Source organism: Oryctolagus cuniculus, chromosome 2, assembly GCF_964237555.1.
Source record: "Oryctolagus cuniculus chromosome 2, mOryCun1.1, whole genome shotgun sequence".
Classification (NCBI taxonomy): Eukaryota; Metazoa; Chordata; class Mammalia; order Lagomorpha; family Leporidae; genus Oryctolagus; species Oryctolagus cuniculus.
Window position 1 is genome coordinate 106526138 of NC_091433.1, and position 19959 is coordinate 106546096.

At 48.0% G+C, this 19959-nt stretch overlaps 1 protein-coding gene across 5 annotated transcripts in view; it reads right to left on the reverse strand.

Annotated features, from left to right (window-relative positions):
* The window catches only part of IL1R1 (interleukin 1 receptor type 1), a 79342-nt gene that overhangs the window by 21926 nt on the left and 37457 nt on the right, over positions 1–19959 (reverse strand). For all 5 annotated transcript variants that reach the window (XM_008253215.4, XM_008253226.4, XM_070068707.1 and 2 more), the window contains 2 exons: positions 9175–9250; positions 3386–3449 (listed from right to left, as the gene is read on the reverse strand). In XM_008253215.4, the coding sequence (XP_008251437.1) occupies positions 3386–3449; positions 9175–9180 (70 nt within the window). In that variant the 5' untranslated portion in view covers positions 9181–9250. The remainder of the gene's footprint in view (positions 1–3385; positions 3450–9174; positions 9251–19959) is intronic.

Genomic DNA, 19959 nt, shown 5'->3' on the forward strand with positions numbered 1-19959 from the left:
CATCTGCTGGCTCACTCCCCCTAATGCTTACAACAGCCAGGGCTGGACCGGAGCTGAAGCCAGGGTCCAGGAGCTCTGTCTAGGTCAGGAACCCAAGGCCTTGAGCCATCATCACTGCCTCCCACAGTCTGCAATATCAGGAAGGTGGAGTCAGGAGAAAGAGCCAGGAATTCAACCCAGTCACACAGATTGGCAAGTGGATGTCTTAGCCACTAGTGCAAACACTCACCCCTGAAACTGATTTTCAGAAAAAATCATTTATAATAGCACCTAAAGATATAAAAAAAGAGGATGTCTGACAAAATATGCTTAATGTAAGATTTATACAATGAAATTTACACATTGTTCCTTAAAAAAATTTTAAAGATCTAAATAAATGAAGAACTATATACTGTTAATGAATGAGAACTATTAATATTAATAAGATGTCCATTTTCTCCAAACTTATTTTTATTTACTATCAATCAAAATATCATTGGGATTTTTCACACACATTGACAAGCTGATTGCAAAATTAATATAGAATTGGCCCAAACAACTTTGATATATAAAAGAGCAAAGTTGAGTTACAACACCTTACTTTCAAGACATATTATAAAGCTGCAGCAATTACAGTGTAATTGAGACATAATGATAAGCAGGTCACTGGAACAGATTAGGGATCCCAGAAATAATTCACAAAAAATATATTCAACTGATTTTTGATAAAGGCCCAAAGTAAATGGGAGTAGAGAAAGGTGGTATTTCTAACAAATTGAGTTTCCCTATGCACAAAAATTACTCCACAGGCAGGAATTCCAAAATGGCATAGAGTTTCCAGAAATCAATCTTCCATAAAAGCAACAAAAAGATGACAAAAATTTCAAAAATCAAAGGCTTAAAGCAATCAGAGGAGAATTTATTAAACAAACAAACAAACAAATCACTTGCTAAATCACAGAAGAACAGACCAGCTTTGGGTTCGCCACCAGTCTCCCTCCCAGGGCATCACCACTCTTTGACCCAATGGCATTTCCTGGAAGTCATAGTCCCAGGAGAGCCACAGGAAAAGCCCTATCCCCAGAGCATTGGTTAAAACAAAACAAAAACAAAAACAAGCAAACAAAAAACCACATCTGTGTCAACTGTCTAACATGACAGCAGCCAAAGGCTGTGATACCTCTCGGGACAAATAATAGCCATAGCTCCAAAGTTCTGACATATTCTACAGGAATCTAGAAAGCTACCTTTGTATGCAGGGACTTGCACATGCTTAACAAAAAGTAGAGTAGGTGTGAGCCCCTCACATCTGGGGGCCTCTGCAGTCACATGGAGCAGGAAGTGATGCCAAGGCAGAATTGTAAGCCTAAGTGTTGAGAGCATGCTCCAACAACACAAAGAGGCCCTCGGCAGAGTGCACAATGTGTTGGGTCGAGTCATTTAAAGACAATTGCTGGGTGGTGAATAAAGTAACCAAGAGTGGCTTCAGGGGCCACACACTACAGGAAATACAAGACTTTGCAGAATTACTGCAGGAAAGTCACCAAACAAATGAACAGAAGCGATGGCCGGATATCAATAATAGCAGTAAAGCTTGAGTGTGCTACGGGAGTGAAAGGGATACTTGATGTCCCGATTCCCAAGATCATACTATCTAAAATGTCCAGTTTTCAACAAAATATTACAAAACATGCAAAGAAACAGTCAAACATGGCCAAGAGAAACCATTCCAGAAGGGTCCAGATATATACGACTAAAGATGCTAAATCAGCATTAAAAATAATGTTCAGAGATAGGCATTGTGCCAGCACTTGGGAGGCCTGCATTCCATTTCAGAGCGCCTGGCTTGAGTCCTAGCTACTCCGCACTTCCAGCCTAGTTTCCTGTTAATATGCCTGGGAGGTGGTTCTTATCTTTTCAAACAACCTTGATGGCTGCCGTCAACCTCATGGTTCTCACTTGAGGTGCTTTCTGAGGTCTTCAATTGCATACTTCCACCCAGACCCCTGTCCCAGGCTCTAGACTGCTCGCCACTGTTACCATTCAGACCCCTACACTGAGCATGTCCAACATGAACACCCATCCCATCATTGGCAATGGTGCCTTGCCTTTCCCAGGCCAAACCTTTGGAGTCATCCTTAAGTTTTCTCTTTACCCCACATCTCACATCCATCCCATCTGCAAATGTCTATTGGTGCTATCCTCAAAATACAGCCCCAATTTGGCTGCTTCTTCCTCTTTGCTGGCACTCTTGAAGAGGCCATTGTAACTTCTTGCCTACAACAAGTCACCATCACAACTTGCCTGGATTATCCTGACAGCCTCTTCGTTGGTTGTTTATGCCTCTTTATTCTCTGTTTATGTCTTTGCCTCCCTGGGATCTATTCTCAAAACAAACCACAATGATCCTGGTAAAATGTATATCACATCACCTCTCTGGTCTTCAACAAAGAACTCTGCCCTCAGTGGGACTATAAGCGGAGATTCTTAAACACCCACACCCACTCACCAAAATAACCTCATCTCTTTTAAGATTCCTCTCACTTCTCATTATCTCCAACCACACTGCTGTTTTACCTCCTAGATAAAGCCAGGCCTTCAGCCTCAGGATCTTTGCACATGCTGCTCAGAATATTTCTGTACCTACAACCTGTTAGCTGTATAGCTCCCTCTTTTAGGTGCCACTCAGAAGTTAACTTCTCAGCCAGGGCTTTTCTGGCTACATACACTATCAACAACTTAATCTTCTGCCCACTCCAATCTCAAAACCTTACTTTCACCTATCCTGATTTTTCTTTCCCTATGCTTATCTCTATATGATATGATTTACACTCACTAGTATATTACCTCCTTCCCCTATGGCTATTCATGGCTATCACCTTAGCACCCAGTACCTGGAACATAGTAAAGGCTTAATAAACTTGTGGTAAGGATGTGGCAGGGAAAGGAAAAAAAATATGAAGAGAAAAACAATCAGTATTTATTGGTTTCCAGCATGGGCTCACTAACATATTGCATAACATTTCCTCCAAACAGATGCCAGGACTTCCTGTATCCCCTCTTCAATCAACAGCAAGACGGAAAGAGGCCTGGACTAACTATTGGAGTTCTGGATTTTAGCCATTGCTCCGAAGCTAGAAATAATTCACAAAAATATATTCAGCTGATTTTTGATAAAGGGACACACTCAATGCCTTAGAGAAAGGTGGTGTTCTTAAACCAACCGGGCCTCAGTTTCCCAGTCTGCTGATAAGAGAATGAGAGGTGAAGACGTTCAGGACACTTCTAGGGCTAGGAGACCCTGTTTCTTGGGCATGCAGAATCAGCTCAGAAAACCAACTGCACTTCATGGATTCTCAGTCAGAGCCTTACTTCCCACACGAGAACAAGGACATGCTCCACTTACCAGCCTCCAGGGAAATCAGCAGGGCTACGACACAAACAAGCCTGAGCAACACATTCATATTCTCCTGGAAAAATGCAGAAATGGAAGACAAACTCGTTACTATTCCAGCAAGTCTCTGGAAATACAGACACCCCGCCCCCACCCTCACCTACCGAGTCGCACTGGATGCATTCGTTTTCCTACATCATCAGGATAATCAAAACTGGGAGGAAGGGGAGGCTAAGGGGTTTTAATAGAAGCAGGGGCAAATTTGACAACTTAAGATTTTGACGTTATCCACCACCTATTTCCATGGACATTTCTAGTGCTGCATCCCACCGAAGTTCCCCCCAAATCTAGCCTACGTCCAAAACAGACCACAGTCAGCCCTCCATCCTACATCTGCCAATCTAATCCATCATGCATCAAAACCATTTGAAAATAAAATTGCATCTTTTCTGAACACATGCAAACTTTCCCCCCTTGTCATCATTCCCTAAGCAATACAGTGTAATATAGTATTTACATTATCTTAGTTACGGTACGTCACCTAAAGATGGTTTAAAGTATAGGACAGGAAGTGACAGGTTCAATGCAAATACTACATCATTTTATATAAGGAACTTGAGCATCTCAGATTTTGATCTCCAGCCCCTGCTGATACTAAGGGACGACTACATTCACCTCACCCTGGGTGTCCCCTGCTCCTATGGATTTGCTCCCTACTTGGAATCTCCCCTGCGGCAAGAGTCTTCTCCCACTTCCTGCCCTCATTTTATAATGCGAGATCCAAAGCTATTTGTACAATATGATACAGCTACCCAGAATGCCCCCAAAAAAGACTAAAGTCAGTGATGGGTTCTTGTGGTTGAGTGGTTTTCCCCTTCTCTGGGACTTTTTATACATTTTAGAAGGTATAAAAATACAATGAGGATGCACGAATCTTTTTCACAAAGGAAAAAAGAGGGAAAAAAAAAAAAAACTCCACAGCCCCTGAAAATAGTTCCAAAGGCCACACCTACAGATCATCAGCTATAGAGCCATTGGTTGGCCAGTGAGATCCGGAGACTTAATTTAATTCCCTGGCCAGCGCCGCGGCTCACTAGGCTAATCATCCACCTGTGGCACCGGCACCCCAGGTTCTAGTCCCGGTTGAGGCGCCAGACTCTGTCCCAGTTGCTCCTCTTCCAGGCCAGCTCTCTGCTGTGGCCTGGGAAGGCAGTGGAGGATGGCCCAAGTGCCTGGGCCCTGCACCTGCAGGAGGAAGCTCCTGGCTCCTGGCTTCAGATCAGCACAGCACACCGGCCTTAGTGGCCATTTGGGAGTGAACCAATGGAAGGAAGACCTTTCTCTCTCTCTCACTAACTCTGCCTGTCCAAAAAAAAAAATTCCCTATCTCTCGGGCCACATGCAGGACAGACGGTACACTAGGATTAGGTACTACATGCCCGTTGCTTCATTTACAAAACAGAATCACTAAAATAATAGCAACTAAGCATGCAAGAGACAAACAAAACCCTCACTCTTGCCCACCCTTCCAGACCTCTCAAGCCCAGAGGAAATAGTCTGCCTGAATGTTCCCGATTCATGGCCCTGAGTGGGGATGCTGCCACACCGCATGCTACAAGGCTCAGTCTCATCCCTCCAGCTAGCTTGCTCGCTAATCCACTACACAGCTTGATAGTGCCTCAAACTCTCTGGCCGCCCCCAAAACCACACTCACCATCTTACCACACCTGGATCCCCAACATGCCCCATTGCGGTCCTGCTCCAGGCTTCCAAAGCACTCACACAACAAGAGACACAGGGCCCACAGCCTCCATTCCCCCAGCCGCCCTCTCGCTGTGTCTTAACCATCTTTCTCCTTAGGCCACCAAGCCCACCCTCTGCACTCAAGGCCATTGTTAATGCTGCTTTAGTGCAAGCCATCTTCCATTCATTTTGGCAATATTGGGTCCATATTGGTCTCCCTGCCCATGGATTTGTGTCTTCCAGTCAAGCCAGAGAGCCTACGGATTATCAGCCACCGAATGCTGTGTCCCGATCGTCCAAGCTCCCTGGCAAAGCATGTGGGGTCTTGATACTAAGGTTCTGACTCCGCTTCTCCAGGTTCCCCACAACATGCATCCCCTGCACACTGCAGATGCCAGCCCTCCCCGCGTGGTGGGTCCCAGCCTTGGAAACTTTACATTTAATCTTGCCCTGTGAGCTTCCCACCCACTATTCTGGCTTCATTGTCTGAGCACCCCCAGCACCCTGTACATGCACCTGCCATGGCCCTGTGTACACTGCCTGCACTTAGCCCAGGACAGGACCCTTAGGAGGGCAGAGCTGAGACCCACCCCTCTCTGCCCTCAGAGGCAATGCCAAACAGACCAAGCAATTCTATGCTTTGAAGGAAATCTTCCTTTTAAATTTTCACTGGAGATTCAGTTTGCCTATCACATCACTAAGTAAACAGGCAAACACAAAATATTCTAACTGAAACAACACTCCTTTAGACTCTAATAACATGATATCTGTTGTATATTAGCTGGACAATGTTCTGTTGGGGAAGCTGTATTAAAAGGTATGAAATCAGTACAACACGCTGTTTAAACAAATATGGAGAAAAGATTCTCTGGGCATGTGAGGCACACCCATCCATATTCTTGAGCTTCAGCCCCAGTATGAGGATGATGAACCCCAGGTCTGGCTCAAACCTTGAAACCCAGCTCAGAGCAGTCAAACTGCATTCCTTACCCTGCAATTCTCACACTTGACGCAAATTGGCTCTCTCCCAAATTCGCCCGGCTTTATCATATTATTATGGCATTTACTTTAAACTGTATTCAGATTATGGAATAAGAGCCTGACTTATTATGTCTTTCTGGGATTGCATGGAAGTGGGCTTTATGTCTTTATGATAGAGAGGAAGAAAAGAAAGGTTCCAAAGTTTCCAGATTAGCGCCTTAGTCGGTTGCTCGCATCAGCTTGTCAACATCAAAATAAGGGCGGTCTGAAATCAACCGAACCGGCTGTTGGTTACAAGATCTGACTTGTTGAAGCATCAGACAGGACAGAGGGAAAGTTAGAGGCCAGACTGAACTTCACGGAGAGTGTATTTCAAAGTATAGTTCTAAGGTAGTTGTGAGCAAACAGCATTCCATCATTAGAGCCGCACCATCTCGATCTCCTCCCTGTGCCTCCCTTTCCTCACTGGCACAGGGGAGGCAATGAGTCAGATGATCTCAGGCGCCTTCCCGCTCCAAGGACTGTAAAGCAGGGGCAGAGTCCTGTGCATCCTGGTTTCACCTCTGCTCCACCACTGTTCTGCAGACAAGCAGCGGGGTGGGGAGTGGCCCCTTGTCCTCAGCAGGGACCTTTCTGAGTCCAGATCAGTTGCCAGGACCACGGAGTCAGGACTCAGGGCCAGGCTTGGGGATGTACAATCGGGGTGACAGGACCTAAGGCAGTGGGGACATCAGTGGAAAGGAGGTAAAGTTCACACCAAGACTAAACTAAGCTGACCCCAGCCAAAAATGAACACAAACCCAATACCCTCAAATAACAGGAACTTCAAGGTGGAGCCAACCCTGACAGCTTTCCCAGCACTGGGAGTCAAAAACACATCTGAGCCAAGAAATCTCTTCAGCAAGATGATTCAGCTCCTGTGCCTCAGTGTCCCCACTTTGTGCAATAACAGTATTTGTCATGGACAGTGGCCATGAGAGTGAAATGAATTGCCACATGGAAAGGCCTTAAAATCTTGCCTGGCAAATGCTACTCAACGCAGTAGCTATTAAGAAATGGTCTGTGCTGGATGGAAAACACAAGTTAACTCAAGTCCTGTCCCCTGGAGCATTCTAGATTGAATATTTATGACATGCCTGCCTCCAAACTTGGCCATGGAAATAAAATAAGACTCCCAGGCTTGGTCCAAAAAGCTCAGTAGCCACAGGGAAAGTGGACACATGAATAGGAGATAGGTAGGGATCCTAAATCAGCCTGCAGGCCCAAGCAGCGTCACACATTGGAGCATAAGCCAAAGGTGATGCCTGCCGAGCTGTGAGAGGGGCTGCTCAAAGGGCCTTGTTGAGGAGTTGGCACTGTCACTTGCAGGTGGCAGAGAATGGCTTGAACATTTTACACCGCGGGTGGGACATGGCTGGATTTTCATTTCTTTTTTTTTTCAAGATGTATTTATTTATTTGAAAGGCAGAATTAGAGAGGCGGAGGCAGAGAGAGAGAGAGAGAGAGAGAGAGAGAGAGAGAGAGAGAGAGAAGTCTTCCATCTGCTGGTTCACTCTCCAGATAGCTGCAATGGCCGGAGCTAGGCTGAAGCAAAGCCAGGAGCCAGGAGCTTTCCAGGTCTCCCATGTGGATGCAGGGGCCCAAGGACTTGGGCCATCTTCTACTGCTTTCCCAGGCCATAGCAGAGAGCTGGATCGGAAGTGGAGCAGCTGGGACTCGAACCGGTGCCCATATGGGATGCCGGCACTGCAGGCGGCAGATTTACCCACAATGCCACAGCGCCAGCCCCCAGATTTTCATGTCTTACAGATGTTCTGGCACCTCTGTAGAGCATAAACTGGAGAAGAAAGGAGGCGGAAAGAGTGACTGCCATGGGGGCCTAGGAGAGAGAGAACGCAGGTGGATCGGCCAGCGTGGAAAAACAGGCAGATGCAGGGAAGCGAGAAGGAGTGACACACCGGTCCTGACTCACGGTGGTGGGGCAGGGAGGGGCAGGTCTGGATTAGGAGGGCAGGCTCAGTAGCCACAGAGAGCCCCTCTGAGGCAGTGCTCAGAAGGTTTCAATACACACATCACCCCTATACCTCGTCTCCCAGGACAAGGCCAGTAGATTGCTGCCTAGAGACATCAAGAATTTGAGCATGCAGCCAGTGCTGTGGCATAGTAGGCTAAGCCTCTAACCTGCAACGCCAGCATCCCATATGTGCACCGGTTCAAGTCCCAGCTGCTCGTCTTCAGATGCAGCTCTCTGTTAATGTGCCTGGGAAAGCAGCAGAAGGTGGCCCAAGTCCCTGGGCCCCTGCACCCACATGGGAGACCTGGAAGAAGCTCCTGGCTCCTGGCTTCAGATCAGCTCAGCTCTGGCCATTGCTGCCATTTGGGGAATGAACCAGTTGATGGAAGACCTTTCTCTCTGTCTCTCCCTCTCTCTGTCTGTAACCTACCTCTCAAATAAATAAATATTATAAAAACAAAAACGAATTTGAGCAAGAGGTGAGGGTGAAGTGGAAATAGACTGTGAGGTCTGGAATGTGCTAGAATTGAGGAGAACCTTGACATTGTACAGGGAGCCAGTGTGTCTCAGAGGCCACAGCTGGAAAAGTGGGCAAGAACCTCTGTATGCCTCCCTGTGGAATCAGCTGCAGAGTCCTTCAAAAGCTGGGTAAAACCTTTGTCTAGCCTCCCTCACCTCCACCTTCCCAGCCTCCCAGGACCACTCTATGAAATCTACTTTTTGAGCTTCCACATGGGCCACAGTTGTCTTTTTATGCCTGGATTATTTCATGTAGCGTAAGGTCCTCCTGTTCTATCCATGTGGCCACAGGAGCCCATTTATTTGCACTAATATTATGTGCCAATTTTGCAAATTTTAAATTTAAAAGTTTTGAAGTTGAAAAGTCCACAGGATTGCCCCCAAGAAAAATGTTCCAACAGAAACAGCTTTTTTTTTTCTTTTTTGCATACAAAGGGAGCTCTTGCCAGGCCCCTGGTAGCTGAGGATGGGGGTTGGGGGGGGTGTCTGCTATTGATGGGAAATGACCAGTGGAGGTCCCCCCAGGGTGACCCAGCCCTGTTACCTTCATGAATGCCTTTTCCTGTACAAGTGTTCCCACTTCTCAGGAGGGAGTCACCATCTTCAGTGGGCACATCCACCTGCGAGGGAAGCACACAGCGGGGAAGTTTGAATGAAGAGACCAAAGACACAACGACCCCCAGGACCTCGTGAGGGGTCACCGAGGTTGTATATGCTCACAAAAATGAATCAATGGATTCAAAACCCTGGGCCTCAGGACACAGCAGGTTCTAAACATCACGACACAGAAGGAAGACATCCACAAGGTGTCTCTGATGAAACCTGTGCCCTAGGTTTCTCATGCTGGGGACAGGGACCCAACTACCTGAGCCATCACCATTGCCTCCCAGCGTCTGCATTAGCAGGAAGCTCGAGTCAGGAACTGGAGGTAGGACTTGAACCCAGGTACTCCAACATGGAGTTTTCCCAGGCAGATTAGCAGAGAACTGAATTGGAAGTGAAGCAGCTGGGACTCGAACCGGGCCAGTATGGGATGCCAGCATTGCAGGCAGCAGCTTTACCCGCTACCCCACAGCATCACTGGATGGGTGGCAGGAACTCAGTTCCTTGAGCCATCACTGCTGCTTCCCAGGGTATCCATTGGCAGGGAACGAGAGTCAGGGGCTGGAGCCAGGGACCAAACCCAGGCACCCCAGATGTGGAATGTGGCAATTTGCAGAGGGTCTTATCCTCTAGCCGAAATGCGCTCTCCACTGCAGGGGGTTTAATCCACCTGCTACTCCAGTGTGGCACTTGGGCATGTTAACTGCTAGGTCAAACACCCACCCTGATCAAGCACTTTTTGGAACAGGCTCACAGGTTCTCTGAGTCCCTAGTCTTCTTTATACCAACCAGACTAATGTACCTGTACCCCAAAGGACATAATATAAAATAACTTCAAAAACATTTGATGGGGCCAGCGCTGTGGCACAGCAGGTTAACGCCCTGGCCTGAAGGCCAGCATTACATAGCTCTCTGCTATGGCCTGGGAAAGCAATAGAAGATGGCCCAAGTCCTTGGGTCCCTGCACACACATTGGAGACCCAGAAGAAGCTCCTGGCTCCTGGCTTCAAATCAGCGCAGCTCCGGCCAATTGGGGAGTGAACCAGCAGATGGAAGACCTCTGTGTGTGTGTGTGTGTGTGTGTGTGTATGTGTGTGTGTGTAACTCTGACTTTCAAATAAATAAATAAATCTTTTTAAAAAAACATTTGATTACCCTCCTGTTATAGCCTATGGACATCCCACTGTTTCTTCACCTATAATTTTCTTTTGTTTTCCTTTTTTTTTTTTTTTTTTTTTTTGCTCACCTGTAATTTTCTTTTACTGTTTTGGAGTCTAATTTCTGTTTTTCATGAATCACCGGGAAGCCTGAAAGGCCTAAGCATATGACCTTTAAATGCCCATCAGTAAAACACCCTAATTCCATGCTAAGCATTTTGCTTAAACACACCAAACTCCAGTCTCTTATTTACTTACCAAGCAGTACACAGCATGACACAAAGCTATCCAAGGCCTGGAGGCTCATCAACAAGAAGCAGATCATAGCACAAAATTGATACCATCCTGTTTATTAATAATTTTTCAATATTAATAAGCCTTGTGGGTTCTCGCCACATATTCAGAGAATTCTGAATACTGGCTCAAACAGACCAGACAATGTGTTAAGCTTTAAGGATTTTATTCAGTAAGAGAAATATGCAGGAGAGTGGGAGCTTTATTTAGGGGAGAAAGAGAAGTCTAGAAGCTAAGCTGGGTCCATACCAGGCAGAGAGCAGACCAGGAGCGAGACATGTACAGCAAGCATGGAAGGCAGACAGCGGGTGGCCCAAAGGCCACGTGCCCACGGGGCAACAGAAAAAAAGGGAGGGGCCCACCATGTTCCAGGCCTATTATTCACTCCCAAAGAGGAGTGATTACGTAGTCTGATTGGCAGGTGGGCATCCAGGTGGGGTCAGGTGGGAACATGAGATCACACAGGGTGGAGGCATGTGCTTCCAACTCACAAACCCAATCAATTTTAGCCTATCTGCCTGCCTACATCAAAATCGAAGCTTCCCAGATCCTCCTGGTACCAAAGGACAGTGCCCTCCCAACCCCTGTGAGGTGCCCAGAGTGACCGCAGCCAACAGCAGTTATGCAAAGGCCACCAGAGGGAAATGAATGGAAACGGGGAGAAAGCAAAGGATGGGGAAGAGGGATGAACCCGTCCAGAAGGCCCCAGAAGCCTCCTGCAGAGAAGCCGACTCCCTCCACCCTCCGACTTCCACACTGCCCTCTTTTCCTCTTTGGCCCAGAAACTTCTTGCAGGATTTCTGAACTCACTGTCACCCATTGCTAAACCACACCACGGTCAGCCTTCTGTGCTGACTGCTTCTCTGAACAGCACTGCCCAAGCCCCCAGTCCCTCCTCGGTTCAATCTCTGTTGAACTGGACATTTCCACGCACCTGGCCCACCCCATCCCTTCCCTCCTGGCCCCCTAGGGTGAAGGCCAGCCCCACCCTACTCCCCTGCTGCCACCTCTTAACCTGCCCCTCTTCCTCCTCGCCCCTGTAGCACCATGCCATTCTGTCTCCCAGCGCCTCTGTTCAGTTCTCCCAGTGCTAGTCTGATGGTGTTCATCAAAGGCAGCTGGGACTTCTGATGGCTCAAGGAAGTGAGTTCCTGACACCCATCCAGTGGTGCTGTGGGGTAGTGGGTAAAGTCATTGCCTGCAATGCTGGCATCTCATACTGGCCCTGGTTCGAGTCCCAGCTGCTTCATTCCCGATTCAGTTCTCTGCTATTCTGCCTGGGAAAACAGCTGAGGATGGCCCAAATGCTTGGGCCCCTGCACTGAGCTCCGGCTACTGCAGCCATTAGAGGAGTGAACCAGCAGATGGAAGATCTCTCTCTCTCTTTTTCTCTCTCTCTCTCTCTCTAATTCGGCCTTTCAAATAAGCAAATAAATATTTCTTAAAAAAAATAAATGAATACATAATGTCCCCCTATTCAGAGGCAATTTAGTAAGATCCATTGTGATTTTTAAAAATTATTTATACAGATTGACCATCTCTAATCTGAAAACCCCAAATTCTACATGCTCAGAAATCTGACTCGTTTTGCGTAGCATGTTGATACTCAGTCAGTTTGTGCTCTTAGAGCATTTTGGATTTCAGATTTTTAGACTCAAGATGCTCAACTTGGCAGAGTGCGTCAATAATTCACGATGTGAGAAACTCCAAGAATCGGAAACACTTCTGCTCCTGTGCATCTCAGATAAGAGATACTGAACCTGCAGTAAAACCCAACATACACACCTTTAGAAAATCCTCTTAACAATAAAGGTCCCCGATCTATTCTGCTGGGTTGCATTGCAGATTGAGTTTTCCACCTAAAATAAAGTGGTGACTGAAGAGAAAAGGAATAATTCACCCAATAAATTAATAAGCTGCAACATGATGCTGCCAGACCTAGCTCAGGTGCAATAGCGCCTACATTACTTATGAAATGTGTTGGAGAGATCAACAGCCTCTTCCTCACAGCTTCTAGCCCAGGCAGGAGCACCCAGTACCCCTGGGGCAATCGGCAGGGCTTCAGACCACCAGGAGCCTGCAGTTGGCCCCTCCCACCACCTTGTCCATCTATCGCAGTGCATCACAGCTTTATCGGATCATCCCATGAAAAAGCTAGCGATTGTGAAGGCCTTCCCAAGTACATTTCCTACGGCTTTCTGGTGGTCATAACGTATTTAGAAATATCAGTGCTAACTACACACACCCAGAACACACATACAAAGCTGCTTGGTTACAGAAGCGGAGAGGAAAATGCACATTCAAGGCATAAGGCGATTTCCTACCAGGCCGAGCATGAGAAACTTTAGCATGCTGTGAGCTCAATTCCCAAGGTAGGAATTAAGCACAAGGATGGACAATGAACATAGTGGCCCTCGGCAAAATCCCCGCTTCCCGCCAAGGCTGACCTCATCAAAAACCAGTGCAGTGCAGGCACAGGAGAAGTGACAGCTGGGAACAGAGAGGCCATCACCAGACCCCAAGTATCTTCCTCAACATCCAGGGCCTAGTGCAAGAGGCTGAGGCATTTCTCCTGCTTTGCGGCCTCACTGATCTACGAAGCACGAAGCACCTTGGTCTCGAGAAACTGCCCACAGCTCTGAGCAATTCCTCTGCATTGGGAAGTCTGCCTTCCAGCCTAGAAACCAGACACAGGCCAAGGGGCACACATCAGGTGCACCCAGAAAACGTCAGAGCATTTGTTGGACACTGTGCTGTGTGGGTGTACTCTCGGCAGTGTGGCAGGAAGCTTGTCCTCACACCCAGTGCACAGTGTCACAGCACAGGCTGTACTGTCACCACACAGGGACCAGCTTAGCCTCCTAACCTACCTCTCTCTCCAGCTTTCCATCATCCTTCCCATATTGGGGAGAGGGGGGCGTGCTGGGTGTCTGCTGGCCAACACCCCAGTCCTCACCTCCACACATGGCCTCCTCCATACATCCCTGGCCACTGCAAGCCAGACAGACACACTGGCAGCAGAGGGCATGAGGACAACCCAGAAAAGGAGTCTGCATAGCCTGCATCTCCCAGGCTGTGTGGAGACAGAATTCAAGGGGCCCTGTGTACCTGATGCATGGTCAGCAAGAGGGCTATGCTGGGCACAGGTTCCCTCTTGGCCATATAGATTCTACACCATTTTGAGGATGTGGTTGGCTGAGCTGCAGAGCAGAGCCCTCCGACACCCAGGACCTGTGCCTAAGGGAAGTTCCACAGCAGCCATACCTCAGAACTCAAGAAGAGAGAGGAGGAGATGCAGTAGGAGACTCTTCCTCCTTCCAGAGACCTGTAGTGGCCAAGCCCCCAATATGAAATCTATAAGTCATTTATAAGTCATTCTTCGTCTATTTGCTGTGACTATAGAAGAATCCCCGAGACTTGGTAACTTACAATGAGCAGACATTTGTGTGGCTCCTGATTCTGGGGCCAGGGACATCCAAGACCACGGGGCCGACATCCAGCAAAGGCCTCTGTTCTGTGTCACCCCATGGCAGAAGGTGGAAAGGTCTTGGGGCCAGCACTGTAGCATAGCGGATAAAACTGCTGCCTGCAGTGCCAGCATCCCATATGGGAGCCAGTTCTATTCCCAGCTGCTCCACTTCCGATCCAGCTCTCTGCTATGACCTGGGAAAGCAGTGGAGGATGGTCCAAGTCCTTGGGCCCCTGCACCCGCGTGGGAGACCCGGAAGAAGCTCCTGGCTCCTGGCTTCAGATCAGTGCAGCTCCAGCCATTGCAGCCAATTGGGGAGTGAACCAATTGCCTCTCTTTGCCTCTCCTTCTCTCTATGTGTAACTCTGACTTTCAAATAAATAAATAAATCTTGAGAAAAAAAAAGAAGGCACTGGAAAGGCCAGAGAGGGCCAAACTCACTTTTACAACAGCCACACTCCTGTGATCACAAGCTCACAGCCACAATGCTGACATCTTCCCACTCATGACAGCACAGCCTTCAGGACCACGCCCCTCCCACACTGCTCCCTTGGGGGTTAAGTTACCAACCTAGGGCCTTTGGAGAAATATTCAAACCAAAGCACACACTTTCCACATTTCCACCTCCTACTAATGCATTCCTCTAGCTGCCCAGACTCACAATACACCTACAACTCATTTACTATCTCATCCTAAACACTAAACAATGTGTGTGTGTGTGTGTGTGTGTGTGTGTGTGTGTGTGTGGTGTGTATAGATTTCATTTATCTGGGAAATATTCAGAGGGTTACCCTCCAACTAATTTGAAAACCCCTGAAAATGAATGTGGATGAGACCCTGGGAAAAGAAGAATTAGATTCTTTAGTTCGTGGAATGTCACAATCTACATGTTCTATCTAAAAGTCAATGGAAATGTGTACAGGAATGGGTTCTAGTACTGAAAATGAGACCATAATTATGATGGTTTCCTGTTATTCCTTTGTTATGAGGATTTGAAAAGCTACAAAACAGTCTTCAGTATTGTTAAGACCAAAAACGTCAGCTTAGAGACAAGGTACAAGAAATTGACTTACAAAGCCACAGAACCAAACACTTGTAGGAAACAGTTTAGAATGCTATCCTGACACAGTCCTTGCTTTTTAAACCAGAATTCACAAATCCCCTAAGAGAATCCACAGGCAACCCCTGTAGCCTCAGGTTCCACATCGGCAGATTCCGCATCCACTATGTCAACCAACGTGGCTCAAGTATTTTTCTTGTCATTATTCCCTAAGCAATGTAGAATAACAACTACGTACATGGCATTTTCATTAGCAGCTATTGTAAGTAATTTAAAGACAATTTAAAGTACACAGGAGGAGATGCTTATGTTTTATGCAACTACCAGTACATATGTGAGTGTATGCATATGCCATTTTACATAAAGGACTTCAGCATCCATGGATTTGAACACAGGTGAGGGATTCTAGAATCAGTTTCTCTGTGGATACCAAGGGACAATGGTAAATACAGGCAGAAAACCCAGAGTCCACCTTATTGGGGTATTGATTTTACTCAATGGTCCAGGTTGAATAGGATTCACCTCCTAAAAACCTATACAGCTATGTAAGCTCTAATGTCTTAATATTAATGGTCAATTAAAGGGGGGAAATCCATCTATTTTGTTGTTGTTGTTGTTTAAAGATTTATTTATTTATTTATTTGAAAGTCAGATTTACACAGAAAGAGAAGGAGAGTCAGAGAGAGAGAGAGAAGTCTTCCATCTGCTGGTTCACTCCCCAATTGGCCGCAATGGCCAGAGCTGCACCGATCCAAAGCCAGAAATTTCTTCTGGGTGTCCCATGCAGGTGCAGGAGCCCAAGGACTTGGGCCATCTTCCACTGCTTTCCCATGCCATAGCAGAGAGCTGAATTTGGGGAGTAGAGCAGCCGGGACTTGAACCAGCACCCATATGGGATGCGGGCACTACAGGTGGCAGCTCTACCTGCTACACCATAGCACCGGCCCGAGACTCCATCTGTTGATGGCATGTGAGAGGTGGAGGTGTGTGAACCAGGAGGGCAGTCTAGCTCATCCTGGTCCTCACTCTTTTCTGACCCATCTCGTGATCCTGCCTCCACGGATGCCAGACTGTGGGGCTGCCTCATCCTGTAACCTCCAAGTGGGAGCGCCAAGAAACATTTTCTTTCTGAAAGAAGCTGCTCTCAGGTATTTGAGTTAAAGTAACAAAAATCAGACTGATATGCCCAAAAAGCATTCTGAACAGGTATGTTTTTGTTTTCATAGTAGAGCAAACATGGCTATCTTCTCAAGTGGGAAGAAAAATCCCCATGATTGGTCTAAGATAAAACACCTGGCAACAGAGAAATAGCAGGTCAGCGCCTCTGGTGCTGGACTGAGCATTTACTTTCCACTTCCCAAGAGGCACTGCCCTAAGGAATTGCACATGGCCATCTCTCTACAACCCCAGCCATGCCAGAGGTAAGCCTCAGGACTCTACAAAGTCCCACCCACAGGGCAAGACGAACAAGCAGGGAGGTCCACACTCAAGATCGGGAAGGAGAAGACGGAAACAACCAGAAAGGGGACTGTGTGCTCCAGATGTGACTCAGCCATTTCCATTCTGCTGTAATTAGTAACACACACTGCTCCGCATGCAGACATCCTAAAAGTCCTACTGAGTGTTCAATTTGGTCATGGCTCATTTTTCTCCCAGGGTGCGCTTTGTGACATGAGAAACCAGGAAAATCAGTCCCAGACTTACAGAAACTCACTCATTAGCCAAGAAACACTCAGGCTGGCGACTGTCCCATCACAGATGAACCTCGGGCCCCGCTCGTGGCAGATGGATCTGGTTTATTTTTACTCACTCACCCCGGACAAGGAAAGTGGACTTTCCTCAGCAACTATGCACAAGAGTATGGAGATAACAATAGCAATGGGGTTTCTGGTGTTGCTACGAAGTCCGTATTATTCAGCTATGACAAGCTCACCAGACTGGTAGTTTCAACAAAGGCACAACTGTGAGGCCGATGCTGTGGTGCAGCAGATTGAGGCCCTCGGCCTGAGTGCCAGCATCCCATGTGGACACCGGTTCTAGTCCTAGCTGCTCCACTTCTGATCCAGCTCTCTGCTATGACCCGGGAAAGCAGCAGAAGATGGTCTAAGTCCTTGGGCCCCTGCACCCGTGTGGGAGAACTGGAAGAAGCTCCTGGCTCCTGGCTTCAGATTGGCGCAGCTCCAGCCATCGCGGCCAATTGGGGAGTGAACCATGGGATGGAAGACCTCTCTCTCTCTCTCTCTCTCTGCCTTTCTGCAACTCTGCCTCTCTTCTCTCTGTGTAACTCTGACTTTCCAATAAAAAAAATCTTTAAAAAAATCACTCCAGGTGCATTTCGGATGGCTAGCTTAGACGTTTCCAGTGCCCTTCCACTTCCTGGCCCACTCCCATGAGATGCAGAGACAGTCGTGGTTCTCAGCATTGCAGGGGTGGCATAGAAACCACAGGGAAGAAAACACGTTGGGGGATGCACTTGGGTTGGAAGCCATGGGGGCTGCATATCTGGACCAATGCAAGGCAGTCCTGCTCAGCGCAGACTTGCCCCACCATGCACAACCTCCAAGTCTCCCTCAGACCCTCGTCCTAACAGGAACCACACTTGTAGTATTTGGAGCATATCCCCTAACGCGAATCCACATTTATGTGAAATCCACACTGTTGGCACATTTTCCTATAGATGCTTTTTCAGGACTGCAGTGCAAACAGAAGACTGGTTTTTGGGTGCCATTTAGAACTTGGCCAGGAGTGATGCATGTTTCAGTGGTATCTGGCTGGGCACCGTGACTCATCGGCTCCACACTGCAGCTGGAACTGTCACGTGCTAGGCTGTGGCGAGCCACATAAAGCACTGGGCAACCTCCCCAGGTTCTAGGTTGGCTCAGCCCAAGCATTTGCACACTGAACTAGATCATTTTAATACAAATTGCTTTTATTTCTTTTTCATGCTTAAGGTGTTGCATTGATTTTTAAAAATCATGCTGTTGGTAACTTATTATATCAATACAGAATTAGAAGAGATGTTTTAAAACATTTCCATTGCGGGGGGGGGGGGAGGTGTTGGATTGCTGACATGTGAGACAAACTGATCAAAAGTGATAGCATCTGGAGGCTGGCACTGTGGTGCTGCGGGTTGTGCCACAGGCTGGGACACTGGATTCCCATACTGGAGCACTACTTCAAGGACCAGCCACTCTGTTTCTATTCCAGTTCCCGGCTAAGGTGCCTGGGAAAGCAGCAGCAGATGGCCCAAGTGCTTGGGCCCCTGCCACCCATGTCAGACACCCAGATAGAGTTCCAGGCTCCTGGCTTCAACCGGCCCAGACCCAGTGTTGAAGCTATGTGGGGAGTGAACCTCTCCCTACCACTCCGCCTTTCAAAAGATAAAGAAACTCCTTAAAGAAAGCGACGGCACATGACTCTGCGCTTAGCTCCTGATCAGGAGTCACTGTGGCATCTTCAAAGGTCTCAGGTTTGGGAGGCCAGATGTGCAGAGCCCAGACTGGCTTGACCGCTCCAGCTGAGCTGTGGTCCTCACACTGCCCTTGAGGTGCAGGTCATTTTCAGAGGCAACCCAAAACTTTCTCTTTCCATCTCCAGAAGCAGGATTTTGGGAGAACGTGCCCCGCCCTTGGCTTCGTACCACACTGCCTTGGTCTCTCCTGAGCACTCTGCTTTTGGCTTGAAGACACTGACAGCTCTGCCTGCCAGGGTTCCTCTCTGTCACTGCAGCAAGAAGGGGTGTGTGTGTCGTCAAGCTGGGCTGGACCTTAGCATCACCTGGCAGCCTTCAAAACCACCCATGCCTGGCGCACCCCTCCTCCCCAGAGATGCTAATTGGTCTGCTCTCCACCCAGTCCTGACCTTTCTCAGAGAGCCATGGACAAGGCCCCAGGGCAGGCAAGGCTGGAGTGTCAGGCTAGCCTCTGCAATTGCAGCTCTGCTTGGACAGCTTGATAAGCACATGGGGCATCAAGGCTGACATTTTACACCAGTCTAGCCTCACTTCATGCTCCACAGCATGCCCACTGTCGCTTTGCTTTCATCCTACTTTTAATGTGTGGCACCCTGTAAACCATTTCCAAAACAAGTAGGAATGGCAAAGTGTCTCCCTGATGTTGGCACATGCGTTCCTGTGGACATGCATGGAGAGGAGCCAGTGCACAGTCCAAAGGCACACAGTTAGTAGGGAGCCTGGAGGACTTCTTTTCAGGACTCAGTCAGATCAGTCCTCCTGCACACTATTCCCACACACTGCACATGGACAGGAGGCTGTGAGCAGCATTTCCTGGGGCCACAGCAGGCAACCAGAGGAGATGACACTGCTGACTCAGCAGATCCTCATCCTTACCCCCAGCCAACCTAACAACTGTGGAGAAAGGAAAACGAAAACCAAGCACCTGCTCATAGCAACAGACGAGTAGCATCGTGGGGTTAGGCTATGGCCAATGAGTCACAGGTGCCCCTGACAGCTTCTCTCCTTTCACAGTGATCCACCATGCAGCCTAAGAATGAGCAGTTCTCTGCACATCCTCACCCCTCCACCACCCACGGTGGTCTCACTGCCACGGGCCTGAAGGAGATGCTTCCTTCATAGCATCTCCACTTCCAGGGAGACACCTGCCTCCCACGGATGCATCCCAGCAGCGGATCTTCCATCTGCCCTGGTGCACACACATGGCTGAGCCACACCCCTGCTATTTCTGAAGGGACCACAGAGCTCCATCTGTGACCACCACAGGTGTCCCC